The sequence below is a fragment of the Camelus ferus genome, chromosome 2, assembly GCF_009834535.1.
Source record: "Camelus ferus isolate YT-003-E chromosome 2, BCGSAC_Cfer_1.0, whole genome shotgun sequence".
NCBI classification, from domain to species: Eukaryota; Metazoa; Chordata; class Mammalia; order Artiodactyla; family Camelidae; genus Camelus; species Camelus ferus.
Genome location: NC_045697.1, coordinates 49,194,976 through 49,222,951, shown reverse-complemented (window position 1 = coordinate 49,222,951; position 27,976 = coordinate 49,194,976). Strand labels below are relative to the sequence as shown.

Here is a 27,976-nt window from a genome sequence, read left to right as displayed (position 1 = left end):
ATGGTCATTCTCCCAGAGCCAAATAAAGCATCAGACAGAAGTATATAAAATTATAATCAAGCATTTATTTATAAGTTTTCATCTTTTTTAGAAATAAAAAGGTTTAAAAAACAAAAAAAGTTGCAAAAATGAGAAAATGTAGTTTTGTTATGTCCTAAATGCTTGTGTGTTCTGTAAATTCCAAATAAGTAAAATAATATAAAAATATATTTTCAAATCTTTATAGAATGAGAAAACCACATTAATCATTAAATACTCTTGGATTTTCTTGACTCTCCTCACAGATGAATTCACAAATATAAAAACTGATGTACATTTACATTCTGAAGTACAAATCTCCAACAGCCAAGTCATTATATGGTTTATTTTGTTATGTGCAAAGTAGATATTTCATGTTTACTTGCTATGGAAAGCAAAGCACAGGCTCAGTGAAGAATAATCATTAAACACTGATTATTGTTAAGAACAATGCTGCTGTAAAAATGTACAATAGTACATATTTTTGGTAATTATGTACTTTTAAAGTAATTACAGCTTTTAGATGTAAATCTTTCAAAGGCTGTCTTTAAAGAGCTGTGAAGTGACTTTTTTCAGATTTGATTAATAATTGGTCAGTGATCTCAAAAACCAAGCCAGGAGAGAAGAGTGTTTTCTTTTTTTTCCCCTCCACACGGTCAGTTTCATTCTTAAGGAGCGTCTGATAACAAGAGGATATATTTCACAAACCTTTAACACAAGTTTGTGAACTGTCAACTAAAGACACCACCTCTGATGTGGATGGTTTCATTCAATCCATGTTCTACCAACTTGATATCTTCTAGGTCATCTTTTATGATGCTAATCAAGTGGCTAAGGCCTTCCTGTTGTTGTTTCAAATGCTAGAAGGAATTAAAAAAATATTAATGCATTCCTCCATTAAATTGGAAGCTACTCACAGCAAAAAGGGCTTTTTCTAGCAATATAGCAGTTAGTAGCTTTTCTAAATATATGCATATTTAAACATTGTACTGTATCTTTGCTAACACTTACATGATCTACAGTAAAATACTACTATAAAAAGCAATAAAAGTATCTACAAATTTTACAAAAGATGCAGGTTTTTTTAGATTCTTTTTATCAATCTCTGATAAAAAAACAAAAGGTATGACATGAAAACAATGCAAGAATGTACTCAAATATACATGACTAGCAAAATAATCATTCTGAAAACAGGATTTCCGTATCTTGAAGTACGAAGTATAAAGTGATGATAATGGTGAGAACTACAATTGCTAACATTTTAAAAAGAACTTCTCTGGTGTTAAGGCAGCTTTAAGAGCTTTATGGGTATTAACTAACTTAACTCATTTAAAATCCCTTTGAGCACATACCTTTTCAGGGTACCATTATTACCTCTTCTCTATGATAAAGAAATTGAGATACAGGTAAGTAACCTGCCCAAGGTCATAAACTAGGTGATGAGCCATGATTCAACCCCAAAAACAATATACTGCTTTTCATCGTTTTAGGTAGGTGTTTATATTATTCCCAATTTTACTGCATACAGAATCTCGTTCATATAGTTCTTTATTCCAATGTGCTGGAATTTTTCTCAGTTTATTGTAAATATTGGTACAATGGAATATAATCTAGTGTATATATACTTTCTGAGAACCTAGGAGCCAAACTAGCTTTTAGTTGCATAAAACAGCAATATCCACTCTACAGAACATAATAAAATCAGATTTGTTGATGACGTTTATAACCCTATAATCTTCAGGGCCTTGCCAACCTGCCATGCCAGTTAATCCTACCTAATATGTTCTACAAAGTTTACCATCCTAATATATATTTTTTAGATACAGTCAATGGCTAGACAGGTTTTATTAAAACAATCTGTATTTACTAATGAAAATAAACTAGAGAGGTACTTCCCAACTTTTTCATACAAAATGAGCCTTAGACAGGTGGTTGGAAGCTTTGATTACCCCAACCTCCATCAAGGTCCCCAAGGGCTGACAAGATCAATAATTGCATGTTTATATGTGGCATCATACAAGTCGGAAAGATATAGAGGAATTAACTTTTTAAACTTTACCATGTATACAAATCACTCTACAATCTTGAAAAATGTAGATTAAGGAGGTCTGGAGTAAGGACCAAGTCTGCATTTCTAATGACCTCAGAGCTGCTGCCGCCTCTGCATTGAGCAGCAGGGTCAAGGGAACTTTGGTATCTGTATTACCTCTGAATTCATCTTTTTAGGGGGTGGGGGGAGAAAATGATAACACTGTTTTTGTGTGGTAACATACATCACGTAAAAATGTCCATTTTAACCATTTTTAAATGTACAGTGGTACTGAGTAAGTCATGTGCAACAATCACTACCGTCTATCTGTAGAACTTTTTCACCTCCCCAACCTGAAACTCTGCACCCATGAAATACTGTCTCTGTTCCCCTTCCCTTCAGCCCCTGGCAGCCACTATTCCATTCTCTGTGAATTGGATTACTCCAGGTGCCCCATAAAGTAGAACCGTACAACTTTTGTCCTTTTAAATTGACTGACTTCACATGATATAATGCCTTCAAGGTCCATCCATGGCTGTTGTGTGTGTGTCAGAATTTCCTTCCTTTTTAATGCTAACATTCCACTGTATATAAATACCGTATTTTGTTTATTCGTCCATCTACAGACATGCAGACTGTGTCCATGTTTTGGCTACTGTGAGTAACGCTGCTATGGACACAGGTGCACAAATACTTGAGTCCCTGCTTTCGATCTTGGCCTATGTGGTGATCCTATGTCTATTATCTGAGAAGCTGTTTTCCAAAGTAGCTGTGTGCACCATTTTACACTGCCACCAGCAGTGCACGAGGGTTCTATTTCTTCACATCCTCTCAACACTTATTTTCTGTTGGGGTTTTTTTGGGGGGGGGTTGATAATACACACCCTAATGGTTGTGAAGTGGTGAATTCACCTTTTTAAAAGTGCACTCACCTTTTTAAAAGTGCACTCTAGTGCAACACTTACCTGTTTGATTTCTCGTAACAGATCTGCATCTATGTAATATCTTTCTTCAGATTTGACTGCTCCAAAATGATTCTGCATCCTGATTTGGGACATCAGTTCATTTAGTCGGCCCTAAAATAATACCGAATTGAATTACAACTGCTCACAACAGCAAGCATTTCTAAAAGAGAATGTTTTATTTTAAAAGGATGGGCACTACTCTAATCAGATGTTTTAATTCTCCCTCTACATTATTTAAAACATTAAGACAAGTCCCAAACATCACGATTAAGAGTCTACTTTAGAAAGGAGGTTTTGATTAAAGAGAACAAATACTCAATAAAAACAAGTATACAAAATTCCTCTTTTTGAAGACTAAGTAACATTTCTCTGTAGATCCACCCAAAACAAATTCTAGCTTCATGGTCTTACAAGTGCTTACCTTAAACTGAGTAGGCGCATTCAGTTCACATTGAATTGTATCTAGCTGAACTCGCAGCTGCTCTTCATCAGCTTGGATGGCATACCCACTCTTCCTCTGAATTTCCTGTTTGATTAGCACCTATACAAAGAAAACCCACCAATATCAACAGAAGCCATCTCTTTGCAGTTATGCAAGTAATTTTATTACACATCTATTATTGAAAGAAATCAGCTGAATACACTAACAATAGTAAGAACCATAACAGTTCAAGATTTGAATGTTTGCCCATTTTTATTAGGCAAGTTACAGTAATGTTACTTTTAATGACTACATAATTTTCATGTATTAATAATTTATTAAAGTATTCTTATATTGAGAAGCATATATTTTGTTTCTAGTTTTGACACTGAACAATGTTGTAATAAACATTTATATATAAGTATATATATAAAAATACATAAAGATATATATATTTACTGGTATAGACCCTCAAGAATGAGATTGCTGGGTCTAAAAATACGTTTTCAGTCTTCAGAAGCTGTTAGATTGCTCTCCTGAAAGATCTTCTATTCATAATCCACATGTAAGACTACCCTTTTCCACACATTCTTGTCAGCAACAGGTGATGATGTTTAAACTTTTCTCAGCCTGATGAGTAAAAAGGCATCTCACACACAAAAATTTTTTAAAACCTGCATTCCCTTAAATGTTAAAGGACCATCTTTTAATGGTTAAGAACTACTTTGCATTTGCTCTTCTGTGAACTGCCTTTACACATTCTTTGCTCATATTTCAGTTGCATTTTTTTGGGGGGGGGGGCCAAATTATAGGATCTTCTCATGTAATATAAATATTAACACTATGACTAAAATCAACACTTTGAAAATTCAGCATTTTTTCTGAAATCACTTGACTATTGACAAATGGCTTCTGGTATCTTTTTCTTCCACAAAATTTTCTAATTCTTATATAGTCAATTTTATTTTATAGTTTGTGGCTTTCTGGCCAAAAGTCTCTCCAACCTCTAGGTTGTACATGTAGCCTCATAAATTTCTTGGTCTATAATCCACCTTTTTTGGACATGGTGTGATACAGTGGTCTAATTCTATTCTACTTTCCAGATGGATAGCCAGTTACTCTAGCGTTAATTATTAAATAAACCCACTGAATTGAATTACCACTTCTGTCATATTAAGATACATGAGCACCTATTTCTGGATTCTCCATTCTATTCTGTGGGCCTTTATTTCCAATCCTACTCCAATCTCATATTGACTTGATTACAAGAGCTTTAAAATAGGTTCTAAAATTTGATAGAGCAAGTCCCTTTCACTATTTTTTGTTCCCCCAGAAGCTATTCTCAAAACACTTTTCCTTATTTATGAACTGAATGATTTTAATCAATTTTTTAGAAGTTGTAAATCATTTTTAAATTTTATAAAGTAGCTATTTTCTTCTTATTTAAGAATATGATTTATCTAGTTGTGAAAACTTTAATTCAGACTGTGTACTTTCCTCATAAATTTATTCCTAAGCATTTTATAGTTGTTTCATAATACTGAATGGAGTACTTTCCTATTTCCATTAATAATATAAAGACACACTGATTTTTGTACATTTACCTCATATTGAGCTATCTTACCGCATGAAATATATAGTTTATTTCCTTGGGTTTTCTAGATGTACAACCAAGTGATCAGCAAAAAGATGATCTCTTTTCAATGTTTATACTAATTAACTACCTTGCTCATTCTATTTATGAAAACCTTCATAATAACAGTGAATAATAATATTGGGTATCAGGGTTTAGTTTCTTAATGTGATTCTACTGCTTTGCTTCTTAGAAAATTTGCTGTACATTTTTGGCAACTAGTCTTTATCATACATTTTCCCTTCATGTGTTGACATGATAAATTATGTTGATAGATACCCTGTTAGAGAACCAACCCTCCATTCCTGAAGTAAACCTTGCTGAGTCTAAGTGCATTCCTTTAGAATTTGATAAATACCTGGATTCTCTTTGCTTATATTTTATTTAGAATTTCTGCATTTGCTTCCTTTGGTTAGGTTTACTGAGGTATAATCCACATACAACAAAATTCAAAATTCAGGTGTACAGTTATATGCATTTGGACAAACACAGGTAACCATCAACACAATCAAGATACAGAACATTTCTAGCACACTAGAAAGTTACCTCCTGCCCTGGTAGTCACTCTCCCCTTACCTCCTGCTGCTAGCAACTACTGCTGTTACCCATCTCTAGTTTTGCCTTTTTGCATAATGTCATATAAATGGAATAATACCGCATGTAGCATTTCAGTCTGACTTCTTTCACTTAGCGTAATTTGCATCCCTATTAGAATTAGCTGTTTATAGATTTTTATTTTGGGGTACTAAAAACAGAGATGTAAAATGGTCAGGTTGCTCCAGAAGACAGTTTGGTAGTTCTTTAAAAGTTGAACATATAGAGTTACCACATGACCAAGCAATTCCCATCCTAGGTTTATATACCCAAGAAAAATGAAAGCATACATCCACACAAACTCTTGTACATGAGGGTTGATAGAAGCATTATTCATAATAGCCAAAAAAGTAGAAACAACCAAAGTGTTCATCAATTGATGAATAAATTAAAATGTGGTATATTCATACAATGAAATATTATTCAGCCCTAAAAAGGAATCAAGTACTGTTACATGCCACAACACAAATGAACCTTGAAAATATGCTATATGAAAGAAAGCCAGTCAAAAAAATACCACATATCATATGACTTTATTTATAGGAAGTGTCCAAAATAGGCAAATATGTAGAAACAAAGTCGTTGCCTAGGGCTAGGGGGTTTGAGATGAAATGGGGAGTGGCTGCTAATGGGTATGGAGTTTCATTTTAGGATACTGAGAATGTTCTAAAATTGTAGTGATGGTTGTACCAAACTGTGAATATAATAAAAATCATTGGGTTATACACTTTAAATAGGTGAATTGTATGGTATGTGAATTATATCTCAGTAAAGCTGTTTAAAAAAAACAAAGCAGTTGTCTTTATTTTTCCTTTTGTCTGAAATAAAGTAACTTTAGAATTAGCTCTTTAATGGTTAGACAAAATTCAGCAATGAAACTATCTGGCCTTGGTGCTTTTTCCATGGTTGACTTTTAGTAACTTTCCCAATTGTTTCTATGGTAGTTGCCTATGTAAGATTCTTCTCTGTAGATCAAGTTTAGTAATTTCAATTTTGCTAGAAAATCATGTTCTAACTTCCAAACTTACTGCCCTGAACTGCACACAGTATTTTCTTACTCTGTTGTGTATATCTGTGGTAATGTCTCCTTTCTCACTTTTGATTTTTCTTTTCATTCTTCAGGCTCATGAGATGAGTCTTCTTTTCCTTCCTTCTTCACTTATGTGTAGCCATTTTAACAGTCTTTTCAAAGTAACAGCTTCGCAATTTACTTTTTATATATGATTTTTTTTTCTGCTTCACTCATTTTCTTTATTTTTCTCTTACTGGTTTCTTTTAGCTCTTGATAGAATTTTTATAACAAGATGAATACTAAGTTCTTTATTTTTTTTCATTTGCACTTAAAAAAAAATGAAGATTTTCTAAGGCTGTAAGTTTTACTCTGAGTACAGCTTTTGCTGTATATCCCACTGATTCTGGTATATAATACTTGTTTTCATGATAATTTGAATTTGTGTTGCTATTCATTCTTTTATTCCCTCTTGTTAACTTGCAAGTTCTATTGTTGCTTTCATTCATTAATGGCTGCACTCCCTTTTCTAACACTCAAAATCAAAACTGTATTTTTGTTTTTCTGAAAACTATTAATGATCTGATGCATGCTCTTTTTACACTAAGATGATTTATTTTTCCACTGCTTTTCCCCCACCCTCTCAATAAAATGTGCATTTTAGAATATTTTCACTTTCTTCACCCATCTTGTGGGACCTCTCCTCCAACTTCTAGGTTTTATTGAGAAAGTCTGGTACTTTCAGTTTTACTCTTATTTTTTTTAGTCTGTTTTTTTTCTTCTATTGTAAAAATCCACATTTAACACTTCCATAATGCATATAGTCTTATAAGTATTGGGGGAAAAAATCCAAATTACTACCTGTAAGGTTCTATGGGAAAGGTCCATGAGCTTCCTCTTGTACTGTGCAATTTTGGCCATAGTCGTAGTTTGATTCTTCTGTAATTCACTAATATCTTCAGATATGATCTGTTTTAAAATAAATAAAGGTAAATCAAGTATTGATATCACAACTGTTTTATCAGGTTCACTTACAAGCAAAGTCTAATTCTAAGATAAGCCTGAGATTTCTCTCTCAAAATATAAACTCTTTCCCTTTAAATCTGCTTTTATATTTCTTCCCCTTTTGTACACCTAAAAGTTAAAAAGTATCATTCAAAGATTTCTTTAAGCTCCAGGAAATTTAGTGATGAGGCAAGGTATACAGAAAAGTAAAACATACACTTCAGAAATAATTAAGGAATTTGAAGTAATACTATGGAACAGAGCCAACAACCAGGCCATGAATGGAAAAAGATCTATAAAGTGATATGCAGAAGGGACCTTAATAGATAATTAAATATAACTACATGCTGAAAGTATAGTCCAATATTAACTGTTACAAAATACTATGGGGGGAGATGCTTGGAGTGGAGAGGGAAAGGATGGCTGTTAATCACACAACTGAAGACATTTTTATTCCCCTGGGTCTTTGATTTGCTCTTTGCCTGGGCTGAAATCCTACTGTTTTGCCTTATGAAAATCTTAACCTTACAGAGCAAGTTAAAATCTCATTTCATTAAAGCTTCCCAATCGGAATTAAGCCCATAATTTTTCCTATCATACTTAATCATTCTGTGTCACTGGCTTATGTTGAGATGTTATAAGTAAAAGGGTAAGAAGATTGTACAAGACACATTTTAGCGTGTCTGTCTACACATGTCACCTTTTAAGGAAATTTTCCAATGCCAGGCATGTTGGCAGGCACAAAATTAGGTGGCCATCCTCATTATTTATTATGTAACCCAGGCACCTCCACCCCCACCCCTCAATTGCAGTTTTGAAAATTCGGCAGGGTTTCTAGACAACAAGAGTTAACTACTACTGGATACGAGCAATACTAACAAAAAACAGAAATGTTACCATTCACAGTATTTACTGACAGACACTAAAACAATCTACAAATTAACCAAGAAAAAAAAATGCATATAATTTTTATATAGTTTATTTTAAAACTGTTCCAAAGGTCGAATCTTGAGTATGTCTTCAATGAGTAAAGGACCTCAATGAGTAAAGAAATATGTTTATGATGGAAACATTTAATATTGTCAAGATTCAATTATCTACAAATTATATATTTAATGTAATTCTAACTAAAATTTACCATTCTGACAAACTCATTTTAAATCTATTACAGAAGACTGAAGATCCATAAGAGCTTAAAAATTTGAAAAGAACAAAGATTGGAGATTCATTCTACCACATATCTTTAAGATATACTACAAAGCCATAAGAGTAAAAAAATACGAAACTAATATAAGAACAGACTACCTCACATACATATGGGAACTTTGTTTGATAAATGCTTTGATAAGTCACTGAGGAAAATATCAGTTTTTTGTGTATGACATTGGAAAAACTGACCCACTCTTTAGAGAAAGTTGGGTTCATACCACTTAGTATATATAAAGTGAGCTCCATGTGGACAAAAGACTCAAATGTGAAAGGATAAACTAAATTATTAGAAAAAAATGTAGGAGACTCAGACTGTGGGTGAGGAATGATTTCTTAAGCAAATTCCCATAAAGGAAAACATGAGAAAAAAAAAATCAATGGATATCATTACATTAAAATTAAGGTTTTTCTGTTCAACTAATGATACTAAAGACAGAGTTAGCAGAAAGATGAGAAAAGTAGGAGACATGTTATAAACAGACTAGGGATTAAAATCTAAAATAAATGATGAACTCCTGAAATTCAAAAAGAAAAGATATAAAGCCCAAGAGAAAAATTGGCAAAAGATATGAACAATTTTGATTCTGGACAAGATGGACTATGTACATGCCACTGTATCTCTCCCATTGAAGACAGCTGTAAAACTTGAACAGAATGCACATTCGTACCTGAGGACTTTGAAAAATAAATAGTGGCAAGAGGAAGAAGACATGAATTTGAAGGACCACTGAACTGGTGGTGAGTTTACCATTATTTTCCTGTCAGGTAGTCCCCTAGTCTGGTTTCAACACAGCCCAAAATCTGGAAGTGAGCATCGTGCCGACAACTCCAAGAAAAGCCTATATGCTGTGGTGTAAGGACATAACATTGTAATATTTAGAGAAGGGTTTCTCACTTTTAACACTACCAATATGGGCCAGATAATTCTTTGCTGCAGTGGTACTGTTCTGTACACTGTAGGATGTTTATCAGCATCCTGGCCTCTACCCACTAGATGCCTGGAGCACCGCCTCCCACCCTAGCTGTAACAACCAAACAAGTCTCCAGATGTTACCAAATGCGCCCTGGGGGACAAAATCACCACCACCAACCCCCAATGAGAACTACTGCCCTAGGGCAACCACTAAAAACACTGACAGTAGAAATAACAATAAATTAAAAACAGAATACTAAAAACTGTCCAAATAACCGAGAAGAAAGTAGAAAAGAGGAAACAGGAAAAAAGAGGGAACAGTTAATAAGCTGGAGGCCTAAATCTAAACTTTATGCTGTCTACAAAAAACTTACTTAAAATATGATGAAGGTATGACCTAAAAATCCATTTTTAGATATATCTTAAAGAAATTCTTCTATATGTGCACCAAGATATAGATTCAGTAATTTTGATTGATCATTATCAGTACTCCATACAAAACAACAGAAATGTCCTTTACCAATAAATAGATAAATACCAAAAAAAAAGGTACATTAGAAGTAAAAGGATGGGAAAAGATACCACGATAAAAACACTGATGAAAAGAAAGCTAGAGTGGCTTTATTTATATTAATATCAGAGAAAGCAGACTTTGGAGTAAAGATAATTGCCAGGGGTAAAGAGGAACATTATAGAATACTAAAAGTCTATGTGCCAAGAAAATTTAGCAATCCTAGATACATATGTACTTAACAGCAAACCTTCAAAATACATGAAGGAAAACTGATAGAACTGAAAAGAGAAAAAGACAAATCCACAATTGCAGCTGGAGACTTCAACTCTCCTTTTACACTGTAACTAGTAGACAGAAAAATCAACAAGAATATAGAAGAACTGAACCACTTACCAAATGGATCTCAATGACACTAACAGAAAACTCCAAGAACAGCAGAATCCATTTTCTTTTCATAGGCATGTGGGTTAAAAAACCTTTACAAAGTTAGAAGAACTAAAATCATACAGAGTTCTCTGACCATAACAGAATTAGACTAGATGGCAACAACAGAGTAACAGCAAAATATCCAAACACTTGAAAATGAAACATACTTCTAAGTTATCCACTAGTCAAAAAATTCAAGTCAAATAGGATTCTCAACAGAAATCTGAAAATATTTTGAATGAATCAAAGATGAAAATACATCAAAATTTACGGAATTCAGGTAAAGCGGTGCTTAGAAGGAAATTAACAGCATTAAATGCCTTTATTAGAAAATAAGAGATGTCTCAATAACCTAAGCTGCGACTTTAAGACACTAGAAAAAGAGAAAACCCAAAGCAAGCAGAATAAAGGAAACAGGAGTGAAAGTTTATGAAACTGTAAACAGAAAGCTAGAAAAAAATTGAAAACAAAACTTGTTCTTTGAAAAGATTGATAAAATTGACAAACCCCTAGCAAGACTGATAAAAACAAAGACAAGTAATAGCTTCTTTGGCCTTATTCTGAAGAACTCTGGACATACCTCATGTATAGTACCATGAACAACTCATTTTAAAAGTGATGCCTATAAATTCAATGTATCCTGCCTAAGACAGTGAGGGCCTGGAAATCATGTCACATTCAAAAACCATGCTGGAAATTTCAGCCAGAGAAAATAATACTAAAAAGGAAGAACGATTATGATGTTCAAGTATCTGTAGGGCTGTCATAGGAACACAGTGATTACCCACAAAGCATGCCAGAGAAAATGTGTATGAATTACAGCAAGGCAGATTCTGAGTCAATACAGGAAGGGAATTTGTATCAATTAGAGCTAGCCGATGGTGAAATGCATTGCTTCATAAATAGTAAGCTTTTCATTACTCAGAGTCTGAATGAATAATTAGGAATTCCATGTAAGAGAATCTGGAAGTGACCTTTAAGAACCTTTAGGCATTTGATTACAAAAGTCTATTTTAAAAAAGAATAAAATAATGCCATTTGCTGCAACATGGGCGGACCTGGTGATTATTATACTAAGTGAAGTAAGGCAGAAAGAGGAAGAAAAATACCATACAGTACCACTTATAAGTGGAATCTATAAAAAGACACAAATGAACTTATTTACAAAACAGAAACAGACTCAGACATAGAAAAATTGACACAACATTGTAAGTTGACTATACTTCAATAAAAAAATATAGAAAATATTAAGTAGATTTAAGCATACAATAACTTAAATCTGTTTCATTAACCTAAAATCGTAATATATTATGACAACATATCATAATTGTGGCCTTCATTTTCATAAGGCCCCATAAATAAGTGTTTAATAAAATAATATGCATTCTCTGGCTGGAATTGAAAATAAGTCTAATTTGTTAAGTCAACAATTCTAAATTCATTGTTAAAATATGTCAAGTCAGATACACATCATTCTGGAGGCTCTATAATAAAGAAAGAAGTTGTATAAAACTTTAATTATTAATTTGCAGTATACACTCTATCACATAGTATAGAAAGAAGTGTGTGTAACCCCTACACCATTCCCAGGGCCGGAGGATGAGTTCTTACATCCAGTCTGGTCTGATGCTGCTTAGTCATCTGATCTTGAACCTTCAGTCTTCGAAGAAGTTCTTTGAAACCCACCATTGGTACAGGAATTAACCTGAAGAAATGCAAGTGGTCAATTTTCATACCTAAGCCTATATTACAAAATACAAAGTAAGGTTTTCATAATAACATTCATGTAATTTCATATTACATTTCCAGGGTTCAAAGGCAGATCTATGACTATGAAATCAATAATGTTACACCACAGAGATTTCACTCAACCTCCTTATTTTATGAATGAGGAAATATAGTTTGGTCAAAAACTGCATTATTAAATGCAAGTAAATAATCACGGACTGATCCTCAGATTTTAATGTTTTCACCATGCTATGCTGCCTTACCATAATCGACATTCTTTAAAAAGCAATGAAAATGGAAATAAACTCACATCAAATATAAGAATTATAGTTAACAGCTTGCATTTGTTTGCTTCCCTAGTAGTAAATAATTCTTATATGGAAACAAGATGAAGATACACTTACTTTTCAGAATCAGGGTTATCCACTTTGGCTTGTTCCCAGATAATAGGATCAACACCTACCACAAAAAAGAAATCATTTTTCTAAAAGGAAATATTTCCCATTTTTATAATATTTGTATGGGAAGGGCCTTCCTAAAGATACAAAACCTAGAAGCTGTAATGAAAAATGACTGTCAAATATGACCACTACAAAAAAAAATTGTAGGATAAAGCTTATAAAAAAAGGGTAGCTTGAAAACAAATATCTATAACCTACAGGATAATAGATTAACGTCCAGAATATAGGAAGAGCGCCTATAAATCAGAAAGACAAAAAATTTAATAGAAACTGGGCAAATGATATCAATAAGTAACTCACAAAAATTATAATCAAGTGATTAATAAACAAAAAATATGGTCCACTTTAGTAGTAATCAGGGAAATGCAAATGAAAATAAGTGTTAATTTTTTGCAATCAGTGGCAAAATTTAAAAGACTAATAATCTCCACTGTTGGCAAAAATAGAGCAAAATGAGAAAACATTAGAAAAATTTAAAATATGAGAAAAATAACACATTCCTGTTATGAATGTAAATGGCAGAACTTCCTCTGAAGAGCAGTCTGGCAGTATGTAACAATACATAAAGTACAGTCATCCCTCTGGTATCCAGAGAGGATCCGATGCAGGATCAACCCCACTTTCCTGGGGATGTTCAAGTCCATTGTGAAAAAACAGTGTAGTATTTGCAAATAACCTATGCCCACCCTCCCATATACTTTAAATCATTTGTAGGTTACTTATAATACCTGACACAATGTAAATGTTATGTAAATAGTTGCCAGGGCACAGCAATTCAAGTTTTGCTTTTTGGTACTTTATAGAATTTCTTCCCCTATTTTGGAGCTGCAGTTAGTTGAATGTGTGGATGTAGAACCTGGGGCTGTAGAACCCTCAGATGCAGAGGGCTGACTGTATAGATAATCTTTACTCAAAAATTTCACTACTAGAGGTCTGTTCTAAAAAAATGCATGCTCATGTGTTCTAAGACATATTTACAAAGATGTTAATTGTTGCACAGTATATAATAGTGAAAAGGTAGAAACAACCTGGAGGTTACATACAGTAAAGTACACCGACAGTATTCCACACAGTTTTTAAAAAGTAAGATTTATCTTCATTCACTGACATAGAAAGTACTAAGAAATACCGTAAGTAAAAAGGCAGGCTGCAGTAAATGTACAATATAGAATCCTTTTTTTAATGACTTAACATGCTTATACTAAAATCACAGATAAAGGACTAATAAAGTACAATAAATTATTAATAGTAGCTACTTCTGTGGAAAGAGACGTAAAGAAGATCTGTTAACATAGTCAATCTAGTTATGCCATCTAGAATCTTTATAGTGAGAACACATCCAGGTTTTACTTGAATACTCAGTTAAAACAAGACATAAGGTAGATAAAAATAAAATATCAAGACTGAATTACCTTTGGGTAGATGGATTATGGACTATTTTTCTTTAGTTCATCATTTACCAAAATTTCTAACAAACATATTAGCTATATAATAGAAAAAACTAAATGAATGAATAAACATTCAATACTATGTTCCAAATAAGAAGGCATGTGATAAGCTGACACTGGTTTTATTAACATTAATGACCTGTGCCAACATCTCCCAAAACAGAGGAAGCATGTATTTCTAAATCTTTCATTTCCTTAACTCCATGACTTTGGAAACATACCAGCAGGAGGATTCTGTAAAAGCTGTTTAATCTGTGCAGGAGAAAGTTCTGTTCTAGTCATAGAAAGGGTTACACCAAGTTGCTGCAATTGTGTTTTTATATTGGTTTGTTCAAAATAGGCATATAGCGTTGTAGCTGGAACTCTTCTTGAAGTACCATTTGGAGAACGCTCAACAACATAAATGACAACTTCTGTCCTGGGGAAAAATAACCAAGTTATAAAATATGGAGCACATAACTCACAGTCACAAGTATCAATGCAGCATGTGATTTTAGAAGAGTGCTAGCTGAATTCAGAAATAAAGTTAAAATGAGACAAAATAGACTGCAAAAAGTATGCTTAGCTGCAAAGTCCTATGTAAATGTTATTTTTTCCCCAAATCAAGAAACACTTTGTGGAGATTCTGTTGAAGCTTATGGGTTGCTTCACTGCAATTAAGACCAAAAAGTGCAATCTGATTTCAGTTATTATATCTAACAACAAAAATTCTCCTAACCCAAAATATCCCAAAGCAAATGTCTTGTCACTAAGTATGACAGTTATACACAGGACGAGGGAAGTTAGTCATATTTATCCATGAACGAACATGAACAGTAATCAGTTAAAACATTTCAGAAAGTCTCTGTGGCCCTTGATTTGCACATAGCCATGATTAGTGTTTCTTCCTGTTTCTGAATGAAAAATCTGAGAAATTATTAGCATCTAATAAGTTAAGAAATCTAACATTAAGAAAAAAGCTTTTAAACAAATTTTTCTATAAATACTGAAGAATCACTAGCTGAGAAATAGTATTTTGCTTTGAGGTTTAATTTGTGCTTTAGCAGTAAAAACACTGTTGATCACTCTCTTTGGAGGAAAGCACACAGAAATATACAGTGTATTTAATGTATACTTACTGATCATCTGGCAATGTTTTAATACCCTCTACATTTACAGTAAGGGTCTGGTTTCCTCCCAAAACTTTATGCAGTGATTCTACCAACTGCTGTTGCTGGCTTCGAATATCTGTTTCTTTTTTGTTGAAAACTAAAACCACTAGCCCATCTTCATCTTTATTATTGGGCATACAACTATAACCTACTGCCTGTGGAATGACAAAATAAACAGTATCAAAAATATGTACAGATCTTAAATCAGATGTTTAATATTAATAGCTTAGTATCTGTGTTAAAACAGGGAAAACAGCTTAATGTCTGGTAATGCAGGGAGTATGTAATGATTCCTCCTACCACTTTATGCCCTAGGAGGTCACACAATTATAAAGCCTCAGCCCTGCAACTCCAAACACCAGCTTATACAGACATTGATTAAGTTTAAGAGACTGACATAGGCCAATAAAACGCAAAAGAGGCTGACATATAAATTGGATTACAATACATTAATTTTTTATGAAAAAGAGATCACCAAGTTGAGCTATATACTCTCACTGGCTAACGAACAGAATCTCTGAGAAGCCAAATGCAACCGAGAAACTTGTTCAGTAAGCACAGAATGAGAACAAAGAAAGCAACTTTGGCATCCAGCTATTATAGTGACAATAGGATTACACATGCCAAGCAGTTACTCCCACCTGCTGGTTAGGTGCACTTTCTTGGACAACGTTAGATAGCTACCACTGAATTCTAGTTTTAGGCCACCCCTTCATAGGTGCCAAGCAGACCATTTCCCCTCTGTTAAAGTTTTTTCTTGCTAGAAGTTACATTCTAATCACACCTTCCTTCAGTTGTATTCTAGTTATCTCAATCACACGTATGTAAGAAATCACTTCAATTTTATAATTTCTGTACTTTTAAACAAAAATGTTATTATACATGTTCAAGGAGTACTAAAAAACCAAACAACTGGTTTTTTTGTATAATTTTAATCCAAATATCATATTTTCTTATACAATCTTCAAGTAAAGATCAAAAGTAGTATTAATACCTTAAATCGGCAAAAGGGATTTTCTTGTGTGAACTCCACTGGTGGAATGTTATTGTTGAAATATCCTTTTCCTGTTCCCCAAAAGGCCTGTAGTTGATTCCATTTTGCCAAAATAGCATCTCTCTCATCTCCCAGTAGCGTAGGAGCAGAAAGAGCACTTGCAGTATTTATCAGTTGGTTGGACTGGGCAGGAGCTTGTGTAGGCTGACTGAAGAGACCACCTAATGCTAAAAACATACCCCAAAATTAGTTTTTCCAAAAAAAAATCAATCAATTCATATCTTAGATATGGTAGGCAGAATAATGCCCCCCACCCCCAAAAAAAGGTCCATGTCCTAATCCCCAGAACCTATAAATTATGTTACCATTCACAGCAAAAGGCACTTCAAGGGTGTGATTAAATCAATCAAGATTATCCTGGATTATCAGGGTGGGTTCAACATAATATAAGGGTTTTTAAAAGAGAAGAGGGAAGTCAGAGTCAAAGTGAGATGTGGAGATGCTATGCTGCTGGCTTTGAGGATGGAGAAGGAGCTAAGCCAAGGAATGCAGAGACTCTGGATCTAAACTGGATAAGGCAGAGTAACGGATTCTCCCTTAGAGGCTCCAAGAAGTAACACAGTCCTGTCAACACCTTGATTTTAGTTCAGGGAAACTCATTTCTGGATTTCTGATTTCCAGAACTGTAAGATAGTATGTTTTAAACCACTAAGTTTGTGACACTTTGTTACAGCAATAATAGGAAACTAATATGCTAAGTCAATCCTCAGAATGTTAAACCTGCCTTTCTAATATCATCTTAATATAACTAATTCCATTATCAGAACACAAATTAGATCCATGATATTAATATTAGATCCACACCAAAAGAGTAAAGTTTGTGAAGTTGCAGAATTTTTTTTAAACAACGTTTACTGTTGTTATATTTATTTGTATAATAAATACAAATTAGGATACAAAATAAGCAAAAAGAGTCATTATATCAATGTTATGTCAATGTCAGCTTAATAAACAATTTCCTTCTCTTATTATAAAGAAAGATACAGTGAAAAAGACAACAAATGGACAAATTCTAAGCTAAAGCTTAGCTGGCTGCATAAGTTGGGGCAAGTCACTTATCTTCTCTATGCTACAATTTCTCCAATAGAGGAAAGGGCTAAGTTGTATCAGATCAGTTATTTCCAAAGTGTTAGTAGATAAGTACCCCCGGTACATGAAATTACAGCCGTCAAGCAACAGCCAAGTCACTAAATAGACTGAATTATGTAAAAATTTCTCTTTTGATTACTGAATACATTTTTTTTTTTAAAGTCTGTTTGGTGCTCGTATGCTTTTAATGCCTCATGTCATCTGCTTATCTCACTTGTCAACAAAGGGGAGAACAAATCTAAGGCTCAGGGCTCAAAGCAAAGTATCTAGCTAGAATTTATTAACACTATTATATTTTCTGTGTACTTATTTTCAGTTATCTTTTCTTTATACTGATTTTCCACTTATAGCAGTAGTTTGAATCTTTCTTTTCAAATAAACATAATGTTTAAAAGTAAATTGATTTAAAGAAAATCCTTTAACAATACAAACGGTATGTAGATAAAAGAAAAATCATGAAGATAATACCAAAATGACCTGAGTTTTAGGACTACTGTATTAGATGATATTTAAGTTTTCTTTCAGCTCTAAAGACTGTAAGTACCACAAGGCCAATGGGGCTTCTAAGGGCTAGAGAGGGGCTGCTGTAACCTTCCACATGAATATTACTAATTCCCAAGTGGGCATATATGAAAATGCTAAAGAACTGGACTAGAAGCCAGAAGACTTGAATACTGGTTTACTATAAGCTCACTTTGCAGTCTTGGTCAAGAAATTCCTAGGCTTTACCTTCTTCAACTTTTAAATAAGATAAACAAACTATCATCTATACTAATTTACATTCAGCCTCCCCCTTGACACTTCACACTGGATTCCACCACACTAGTCTACTCAGAGCTCACTAACTAGAAGGCATTTGAGAAACTCAAATAACAAAATCCAATAGTCTCTTTTAAAGCCTTAGCATGTTAGACATCTATACCTTTCTACCTTTTCAGGGGTCTCATGCTATTGATTATTCTTTCAGCTCCCAAAGAAAATCTACTTTCACTGAATACACATCCTCCTTGAAAAACTCTCCTTCCTTAGATTTCAGGATAATACAGTCTCTCCTGGTTTTACATATCATACATATTTACATACATGCATACTTTCATTCATTCAACAAATACTTACTGAGCACCTACTAAGTGTCAGAGATAGAGGCAAACACTAAGGATATATGGCAGTAAACAAGACTGGTTCTTTAAACAAACTGAGCACATAAAACAAATATTAACAGTTGTGGTAAGTGCCTGGGAGAAGTACAGAGGCTATGAGAGTCTTAAATGAGGTAGCTAATCAAGCCTGGGGCAGGAGGGTCAAGAGAAAGCTGTTCCATTAGAACTTCAGCTAAGGTCTAAAGGACATAGTCAGGTCATGGGGCAGTGGCAAAGAAGAACAGTATGTGCAAAATTCCTGTGGCAAAGAGGGGAAGACAAGCTGGCAAAAGCAGTAAGGAGCACTAAACAATAAGGAAGGAAAAAAAAAAAAAACAGACCAGGCTATCATTGACGGTAAAGGCTTACACTGGCCAAAAATGTGACAATTTGAGCATCAAAAAGAATAACGAATGCAACCAACTCAAAACACATTCAATTTATTAAAGCTCATGCATTCAAAATGATTTTTTAAAGTAAAAATTAAAAATTTATAAAATCTCAACCCCTTAGACACCACTGGAAATAATCAGGCCACCAACAACTTCTTACAAAAACTGTCAATTAAGAAAGAACTTACCATGCCTTTCCTATACAAATTGTATTTCAGGCTGACTAAGCAATCTTGGTGGGATGAAGAAAAACTCCTTTTACAGAAGAATTTCAGTGTAGAAGAGAGGGCAGAATTAGAAAATCACCATTTTGCAACTCCTAATAAAATAATTGATTGAGGCAATGACCATCAATGAATGAAACCACTAGGTTAAAGAGTGATGGGGAACTTTCTAAGACAGATTGGCTCTCACCACCTGAACCACTGATCAACCACTGAGCATCTCTAAGAGAGAGACAGCCACTTAATATGATGCAACATGAAGCACACAGCACCACCTGCAAAGTATTCATGCCAAAAAGTCAAAGTCAAATCTAATAAAGTATCTAAAGCTAACTTCATTTACCACAAATATGGGGGATAAAGCTAAATGATTCTATAAGGAAACAAACATATCTAGAATGGGGCATTTCACAGGACAAATGGCCTAATTTCTGCAGTAATTCATGAGTAAGGAAAAACCAGAGTGGGGAATTCTCTATACTAAATGGAAACTTAAGAGACATAACAAGAAAGTGAATGTGTGGTCCTTGTCTGAAGGAAACTTTACTGAGACATAAGAGGACATTTGATTAAGGACTGGGTATTAGATGACACCAAGGAGTTATTACTTGTAAGTTGAAATGATTCCATGTTTTTAAGAGTAACACAGTAAAGTAAGGGTGAAATGACATGTTTGGGATTTGCTTTAAAGTATTTCAGCAATTCAAAAGAAAAAAAAAAGGAAGGGAGGAAGGAGGAGGTAAAGCAAATATGGCAAGTTTTGACTTTTGTTGAATCTATTTGGTAGAATGTGGGATTGTTTTATTATTCTATTTTTCTGTGTTAGAATTTTTCTCAATTAAAGAACAGTAAATGTTCATTGGATTTGAGATGATTCATAACCTTAACTATTTGATTGGGTAAAGAAAGGAGAAACCAGACTAGTGCAGACTAAGAGGTAACAGACAATCCCATTCTTCTACATCTGTTCCAAGTAGTTTACGAAGGAAGAGAATGACAGCCGAAGTGAAATGGGAGATTAAAGTAGTTTTGTTTTGTTGTTACTGTTTTAAGAAATAAGAAACTTCAGATTATTTAAGTGTGGATGAGAAGAATCCTTGGATAGAGAAGCTGGAGACTTTTTCTTTTGGTGGAGGGTGGGAGGTGGAATGGGGTGGGTGTTTGCTGGGCAGAATAATCAACAACACAAAGGTCACCAGAAGGTGGGAGGATATGAGATCCAGGGCACCGGTGAAAAGAGAAAAGGATGGGTTCAGAGGGAGGTAGACAGATCCAGTAGTGGGCAGCTGAAGGGATTACAATGAGGGATTCTATTTTCTCTGTGCAGTAGAAGTCAAGGCCATCTGCTGAAAGTGAGAACAGGGAAATCTGAGATGTGAAGAGAATAAAGGTTTAAAATAATTTATAGAAAGTGGAAGAATAATTGGAAAACAGAAAATTCTCAGGATTGCCGGGCAATGTTGAGGCCCCAACTTGGGTTGGTGATTAAGAATTTAGAGGTACTATTCAATCTTTTATACTGTGTGATTTTCTCAAGCAGTATCTAGAGACAGTTGGGCTTACACAGGCTTGGGTGGTTTATTCAGGTAGACATGCTACAAGGATAAGGAAGTTTAGCATATAGTGAGAGTGACCGAAATGGAAGGACAAGGAATCTAAGCTAATTAGAGAAAATAGAAGACAGGAAGGAGCTGATGGAAAAGCAGAAAGTGTCATGGGTCTAAAGATTCTAATGAGATCTAAGAACAGCTATACTGGAAGTTGAAAAGGGAGGCTAAAAGAGCAATAGGTTGTGGGATGTTTACATTAGTGATCATGGAATTAGAACAGTTTCAGATGTTGCCAAAGTCCAAGGTAAGAATTGTGGCTAAAGTGAAATGGAGTTCTTTGTAATAAAAAGGTAGATGGCATAGCTGTTTGAGTACAAAAATAAACCAGACTGAAAGCACAAGTTGGAAAGAAAAGCAAGACTCAGAGCCAGCTGCCAAAGTTTTCAGTGAATAAGAAGTACTGTCCAGGAAGTCAGCAGGTAACTGAAATTAGACACATCAGAGATGGTGTAACCAGACTGCAAGTGCTGCACACAAGCAGGAGTTTTATAAAATGAGGCAAAACCTCCACAATTTTTGCAGATTAAACTCAAACTCCTTACAACAGCAGGCCCCAAATCCATTATGCTGTGCCATGTAGTCATATCTTTGTCAATGTTATTCCCTCTGTCTGGAATACCCTTTTCTGACTTTATCCAACTGGCTAATTCCTTTAAGATTCAACTCTCCCTCTGTATTCCATAGCAACTTGTGTGGGTCTGTTTTAGTGCTCCCACACATACATATTTTTTATAGTTTAATGTATATTATTCTATCTAATTGCTAATCTATCTCCTTGCAGGCTATAAACAGGGGTTATGGTCTTCAACCTTATATACCCAGTGCCTGACATACAACATATACTCAGCAAATGGCTGCTATCTAACTGAATGAGTCCTTTTCATTCTGAAAATGAATAGCACCAGATTCAAATTCCCACTTTTCCTAACAAAAGTAAATGCAACTATAATAACTTACAGTTGGAGAGGCTTTATGTCAAGAAACAAAGAAAAAACTTCACTTTTCTTTTCTTCTCCTTAACTACCTGGATTTCCATCAAACTATGTGTATTTTTGCAGGAGGATAGTAGGAAAGATACAATTGTAACTCTAGAAAAAAAAATTCTGGAATTATTCTGGAGGAATAATTCTATTATTTTTATCCTATTGGTTAGATAATTCTTGAAATTGATATTTAATAAATTACTAATCTTCAATGTCTAAGTAAAGTGAATTTTAGACAATCAATCAAGTTATCTAAGAAAGATGAAACAAAAGTGATTTTAAGAGGTCACAGACTATGGAAAAGAAAAAGAATTACAAAAGAAGTCACAGAACTGGAATTTATGTTCTTATACTACTTCTTAGGAGGTATATGGAAAAGTCACAATTCTCTCAGTTTCCTCTCTTCACCTATAAAATGGAGATACCAAAGAGTTCTACTTCATAAAGTTCTTGTGATAATTAAATAGATTAATCCATATAAGATAACCCTGGAACATACTGCCATACCAGCTAGTAAGGAAGCTATCAAAGACTAATTCTACACTTGTGTCTAAAGGGATTTGGGAACCAACCTGAGGCTTACGCTAGCCAAAGTTGGAACAATTTAAGCATCAATAAGTAAAACTACAATGGATTAAAAAATACCAAATAATTTAAATACTTGAGTTCCTGACATCAAAAAAAAAAAAAAAAAAAGTTCCCTTTGGAGAATGATTAGGAACCAATTCTTTACTTTGAAAACTAAGAATAAAGGGGAAGAATCATCTATAGTGGATGAGGTAAAGTTTCTCTTTATTGAAGTATTCCAAAAAATAAATGAAAAAGGAGTCATAGTGTTGGAATAACACCATTTTGCAACCCCTAATGAATTAATGGATCTAGGTAATGATAACCAATGGCTGCTGCTAACATGACAAAATGTAGAGACAATCAGACATGATATGCCTCTTGATAAAAAATACAACACTATCTATAAAGTAGTCTTGCAAACAAAAAACTTAACTATCAACATAATTAACCCCCTAGATCCAACCCAACTTGCAAGAAATACAGAGGGCAAAGGGATATGAAAACTATACAACAGGAATGCAATCACTAAAGTCCTGACTGATGACCTCTCCAGGACAAATGATCTGATTTCTTCAACAAATTGAAAAATTTTTAAAAAGAGAGCTAAAAGAGGAACCTACAGAGGTTAAAGATAAATGAAACTAAATAGTATTGTTTACACACCTAAGTGACAAAATGATAAAGAAAAATAAGAAAGTAATCAACATATATTTTCTCTGATGGGCAAGTGACAAAGGCATTCACCTTATATATAATTCTTTGAGCTGTAATTTTGTCGTTTTCTATTCTCGTGTTATTTTTAGCAACAACAAAAAAATTTTAATGGAATGATACTAAACACAGAGGTCTTTTAATCCTAATCATGCCAATCTGTCTTCTCCCCAGCTGCCATCATATATAAACATGAGAAGTAGCTTTTGGAATCCTGTGGAATATAATATATTTATCATTCTTAAAAAAAAAAAAAGATACCCACTAAAATGTTTTGAATAGTGTACTCAGTAATGTTACCTATATTGTGGCTTTATATTTTAAAATGAAAATCTCATACTTACTAGTTTGTTGCTGTTGCTGCTGCTGTGTATTAAATCCTCCAAATCCAAGTCCAGTTCCCAAACCAGTACCTAAACCAGTACTAGTTCCAGCTGTTGTGCCAAAACCAGTACCAAATCCAAAACCTTTGTTCTGAGTACCACCAAAGAGTCCTTTGAATAAAAAAATTAAAATTGTATAAGTTAAAAAAGAATTGACCTCTAGCTCATTTGCTTCTACAAATAGTTTGATATCTTCTTACCAGTAGCACCTGTGTTAGCTGGAGTAGAAAAGCTGAATGCAGAACCTGCTGTTGTAGATGTTGTCCCAAATCCTCCAAACCCACCTAATTAAAAAAAGGATAAATAAATAGAAAGGAAGAATCTTTTGTATACATATGAGGTAATTTCTTTTCCAAATTATATAAGTAATTGCTCTATATAAAGATGAAATATATTGGTGTGATTTTTCCTTTCTCTACTTTCAACATCAATTTTTTAAAAACTATACTAATCAAGAAGTCAATACATTGCAGAAATGAGCGACTAAGTAAAGTAGAAACACCACAATGCAATATATACCTTTCAACTGAAGAGGTGATTAACAGTTACAGCTGAGAAAACATATTAAGCCTACTGCCTAAGGTTTAACACACTCTAAAATGACTGAGTGTACTTTTAGAGTAGGGGTTGCAAATTCAAACACCTACAAGATTTAGGCTAACATTAAAGAGTGAAATACTCTAGGTGTTTACTGACTGGTAGAACTTACCAATGTGAACAGTTTTTTAAAAAGGCAGCAGTTCCTAAATTCCAGCAGATTACTGCTACAGAAGAATGGTAGGTTAATAGTGTTATATATTTCCATTTTCTCCCAAGAGAAATAGAAGATACAGATTTTCTATGTGAAATTTACAGAATTTAAAGTCTAATTCAATTGATTTTCTGCAACTAACTCGAATGTTTTTAAAACAGTGTGACAAACAGAGCATATCAGCAGACTGTGTTTGCAACTTTGGCTTCAGTGAATTCATGTATATTTTACTTTAGCTTATATTTCTACTGAATCTCCCAACAAGGCTAAGCAACTTTTCAAATGAAACATACCAATATACTGACTTCTATACAACAAGAATGTGTTTCTTTAAGGAAGAGTTAAGGGTAAAAAACCCACAAGAGGAAGGCAGTGGCCAGGAAGGAGAGCAAAGCTACCACAGGGCACTGCACCACAGTTTGGTAACTGACAGATACAGAAATTTCATTTTTAGCTAAATCTAGAATCAAAATTAATCTAAACCATATCTAACCTGACATATGAATGAAATGGACTTTCCTTTCTGTCAGTCTTTACCTGATTACCAATGTGGTGCCAAGAAAAACTTTTAAGACAAATCCTCTAACTTTTAATCTCATGTATTTCTGGCATAAGAGACAGAGATTCATCAATATTGTAACATAAAAGATACAAGGACAAAAAAAAAAACAACCCATTATAATCATCATATAATTTTGACTTGGAAAATTACTCAACAATCAACTACATGTTGCATGCAGATATAACCAAATACTCTTATTTTACTTGTGGGTTCTACTGCAGTACTGCAAACTGTAAACATTTTGATAAAAATCACCTAAAGTACTGAACATTGTTCCTAATCTTTTCTTACTTCTAACTTTCATAGAAAATCTAAGCTATATTCTGAACTGGCTACACAATAAAAACATTAATATCTTTAACATGCTCCATAATAACAAATTTTTTTTTGTAATAATGGATCTGCAAGGGAATAAAATTAAAAAGTAGACAAGAATTTCTATCAGCCCTTTGCTGAAGACTAAGTTAATGAACATACATAAAAGTAGTTAAAACACAGTTATATTACCACAACTCAAAGCTTAACAGTGATAACTCCAAATGAACATGAAATCAAGCAAATACCAACAGGTTGGTTTATTGTTGTTGAATTACGAGCTGGGTGGGTTTGTTTGGAAACACAAATTTCAAAATGTTTCTGTTTTACCCAGTGCCAATTTTAAGCAAACAGAGAAAAAGCAAACATCCAAACAGTAATATGTGATCACTTCAAATATACCTTAATGATAATGGATTATTTAATCTTTGGAATTTTTAAGTATTCTTCAAAATGTTTTCAAATTAGATGCCAAGGTAATAGCCACACAGCAGTAACAAGTAACTGCACAAAATGCCAGACTTCCCAAATAAGTCTTAGGGAATAATTCATGCTTATCAAATGCATATAATTGGCATGGGCATTAAGTGGCATAATGTAAGAGAATATGAACAATAAATTCATATACGAGCAGCTGAGGAACAAGATTTTTCCATACGGTCACTGTACGCAAGGTACACACAGACCTATTTTAAATTTATATCTAAATGTATACACACATTATAGTTTGTGTTTTGCAAATTTCCAGTGAACTTCAAACAATCCATATAGATACCAAAATCTTCATAATTATTTTGAGTACAAAGATGTCTGGCCTACCTTTTAGAACCCAATACTATCTGACAATAAACTAAATTGCTCTCTCTGACCATTTCTCAAAAAAAATCCAGTAAAGAATTGGGGATTCTTTCCATAATCACATTACCTTATAGAAATGTATCCTAATCTGCTGAGTTGACCAAAGAAACACATTATTATTATACAGGTTAAAAAACAAGACAGGTTGCCGCTGTTCGTATAAGACTTGTTTCTCTCAGGAAACACAAGGACAGTCAAATGAAATTCCAATGAAAGATGCAGGAAAAATGAAAAAATGACTGCAGGAGTCCAAGAATTCCAGGAAAATGGGCCTGACTGTTGAGCTTATACTTTGAAGGAGATATCTAATCATTTGGAAGATACATTCTACTCAAAAATAATAATCCATTCCAAATTCTTATCACTTGGAAGGCATATTCTGTTCAATTGAATGCAAATTTAACAAAGGAACATTATAATTTGCAAGATTTCCCCAAAGCAATTTTTTAAAGGCAGTCAAAACTTGATATAACTGTTTTTGATTAGACATTAGGAAATAAATCTCCTTTCCTTATTAGAAAAGTCACTGTTCTTTCCCAAACTCTAGGAACCACAAAATATTCTTGGACTCCAGCTCCCAACATTCGTTACACAGACGACCCGCATATCTACCTGCACTTGCCAGACTGTTACCAAAATTGAATGGAGTCGCCGAGGTAGTAGAAACACCGAAACTCCCAATATTAAAGTTCACTGCAGGATTAGCAGTTAATCCGAAACCCCCAAAATTAAACCCACTGGCGGTGGAGTTGGCAGTCTCAAGCCCACCAAATCCTGATAGGCGTGTAGGCAAAGAAACAAACAAAGTTTTAAAAGAGGAGAGGGAAAAGAAGAAATAAGAAAAAGAAAAGAAAGCAACATACGGATTAGAAGAGTCAGCACGAGGCTTCACAGAAGTGAACAAAGACAAACCCTGACTTTGCTCCAAAGACAGCAGAGGAGGCGGGGGACGGAGGAGGGAGCAGGAGCGCATAGTCCCGCAGCTAGAACCAAAAAGGCCAGGGCCGAGGGAGCCTCAGGGCTGCGCCGAAGGCTCCACAGCCCTACCCTCGCGGAGCCCAGCGCAGGAACCAGGCGAGCGTTCCCGCCAGTCCCGGAGTCTGAGGTGGGGAGGGGAGGGGAGGGTGGGTCTCCGGCAAAGGGAGAGAGGAGCCGCCTCCAGGCTCTCCGACTCCGATTCCGTGGCAGCGGGAAGCGAACCCTAGAAGGAAAGGGGCCCTGCGGGTACCCACCCGCGGCGCGCGAGTTCCATGTTGGACCTCCATTCCCCCCGCGGCCTCCTCAGGAGCCGCCTCGGCCCGCTCTGCAGCCGCCCGCCCTTTTCCCAAGCCCCTAGTCTCCGCGCGGGCAGGAGACCCCAGGACTCCAAGCCCTAAAGTCTCGGACCGAAGGGCCGGACCAAAGGTCTTCCCTCCTCTCCGGGAGAAGGTCTGGGGTATAACTCACCCGTGGGGGCCGCGGTGGCTGCAGCAGTACCCGAGGTGGCCGAGGGAGCCCCAAAGTTGAAGGCCATGTCGCGGGAGGAGGGGACTGAGGTACCGCTCCCGCGACACTCGGTGCACTCCGGTTTTCGATCCGGCGGGGAAGCCGCTCCCGGATCACGGAGTTCCGCCCCTTTTCTGGCCTAGGCTAAGAGGCCGGAATGCTAGAAAAGCGTAGTGGGTGGAGGGAGGAGAGGGAACGCCCCCGATCCAGCTTGCTTCCGGGGCCTTGTGGCTTCGCGTGGCTTAGAGCGTCACAACCGAGGTGAGATGCTGGGAAACTCTCCACGGCGTGCCTCCAGAGAGCCCTTAAAAACTGCTTTAGGGAGC

At 34.9% G+C, this 27,976-nt stretch overlaps 1 protein-coding gene across 4 annotated transcripts; it reads right to left on the bottom strand.

The window, feature by feature from the left end:
- Window positions 1–41: 41 nt before the first annotated feature.
- Window positions 42–27,761, bottom strand: NUP54 (nucleoporin 54). 4 transcript variants are annotated; one of them, XM_032457669.1, is made up of 12 exons: window positions 27,612–27,761; window positions 23,880–23,963; window positions 23,641–23,790; window positions 16,519–16,745; window positions 15,492–15,679; window positions 14,595–14,791; window positions 12,869–12,923; window positions 12,348–12,441; window positions 7,531–7,638; window positions 3,434–3,553; window positions 3,013–3,123; window positions 42–878 (listed from the first exon to the last, which is right to left on the bottom strand). In XM_032457669.1, exons 1-12 carry the CDS (start codon window positions 27,676–27,678, stop codon window positions 750–752), a joined length of 1,530 nt encoding a protein of 509 aa, XP_032313560.1. In that variant the 5' UTR covers window positions 27,679–27,761; the 3' UTR covers window positions 42–749. The 4 variants fall into 4 exon arrangements, with proteins under 4 accessions (XP_032313560.1, XP_032313553.1, XP_032313542.1 ...); XM_032457662.1 differs by having other exon boundaries at window positions 46–878; window positions 12,318–12,441; XM_032457651.1 differs by lacking the exon at window positions 27,612–27,761 and adding an exon at window positions 26,778–27,238 and having other exon boundaries at window positions 46–878; window positions 12,318–12,441.
- Between the last annotated feature and the right edge of the window lie 215 nt (window positions 27,762–27,976).

Excerpts from the sequence above, each read along its gene's own strand:
- NUP54 (XM_032457651.1), bottom strand. The coding sequence starts at position 27,138 with ATGCGCTCCTGCTCCCTCCTCCGTCCCCCGCCTCCTCTGCTGTCTTTG. Across the intron at positions 3,554-7,530 it reads TTTCCCATAGAACCTTACAG|GTGCTAATCAAACAGGAAAT; the intron begins GTAGTAATTTGG and ends TTCTTTGTATAG. Across the intron at positions 879-3,012 it reads TGTTACGAGAAATCAAACAG|CATTTGAAACAACAACAGGA; the intron begins GTAAGTGTTGCA and ends AATTCCTTCTAG.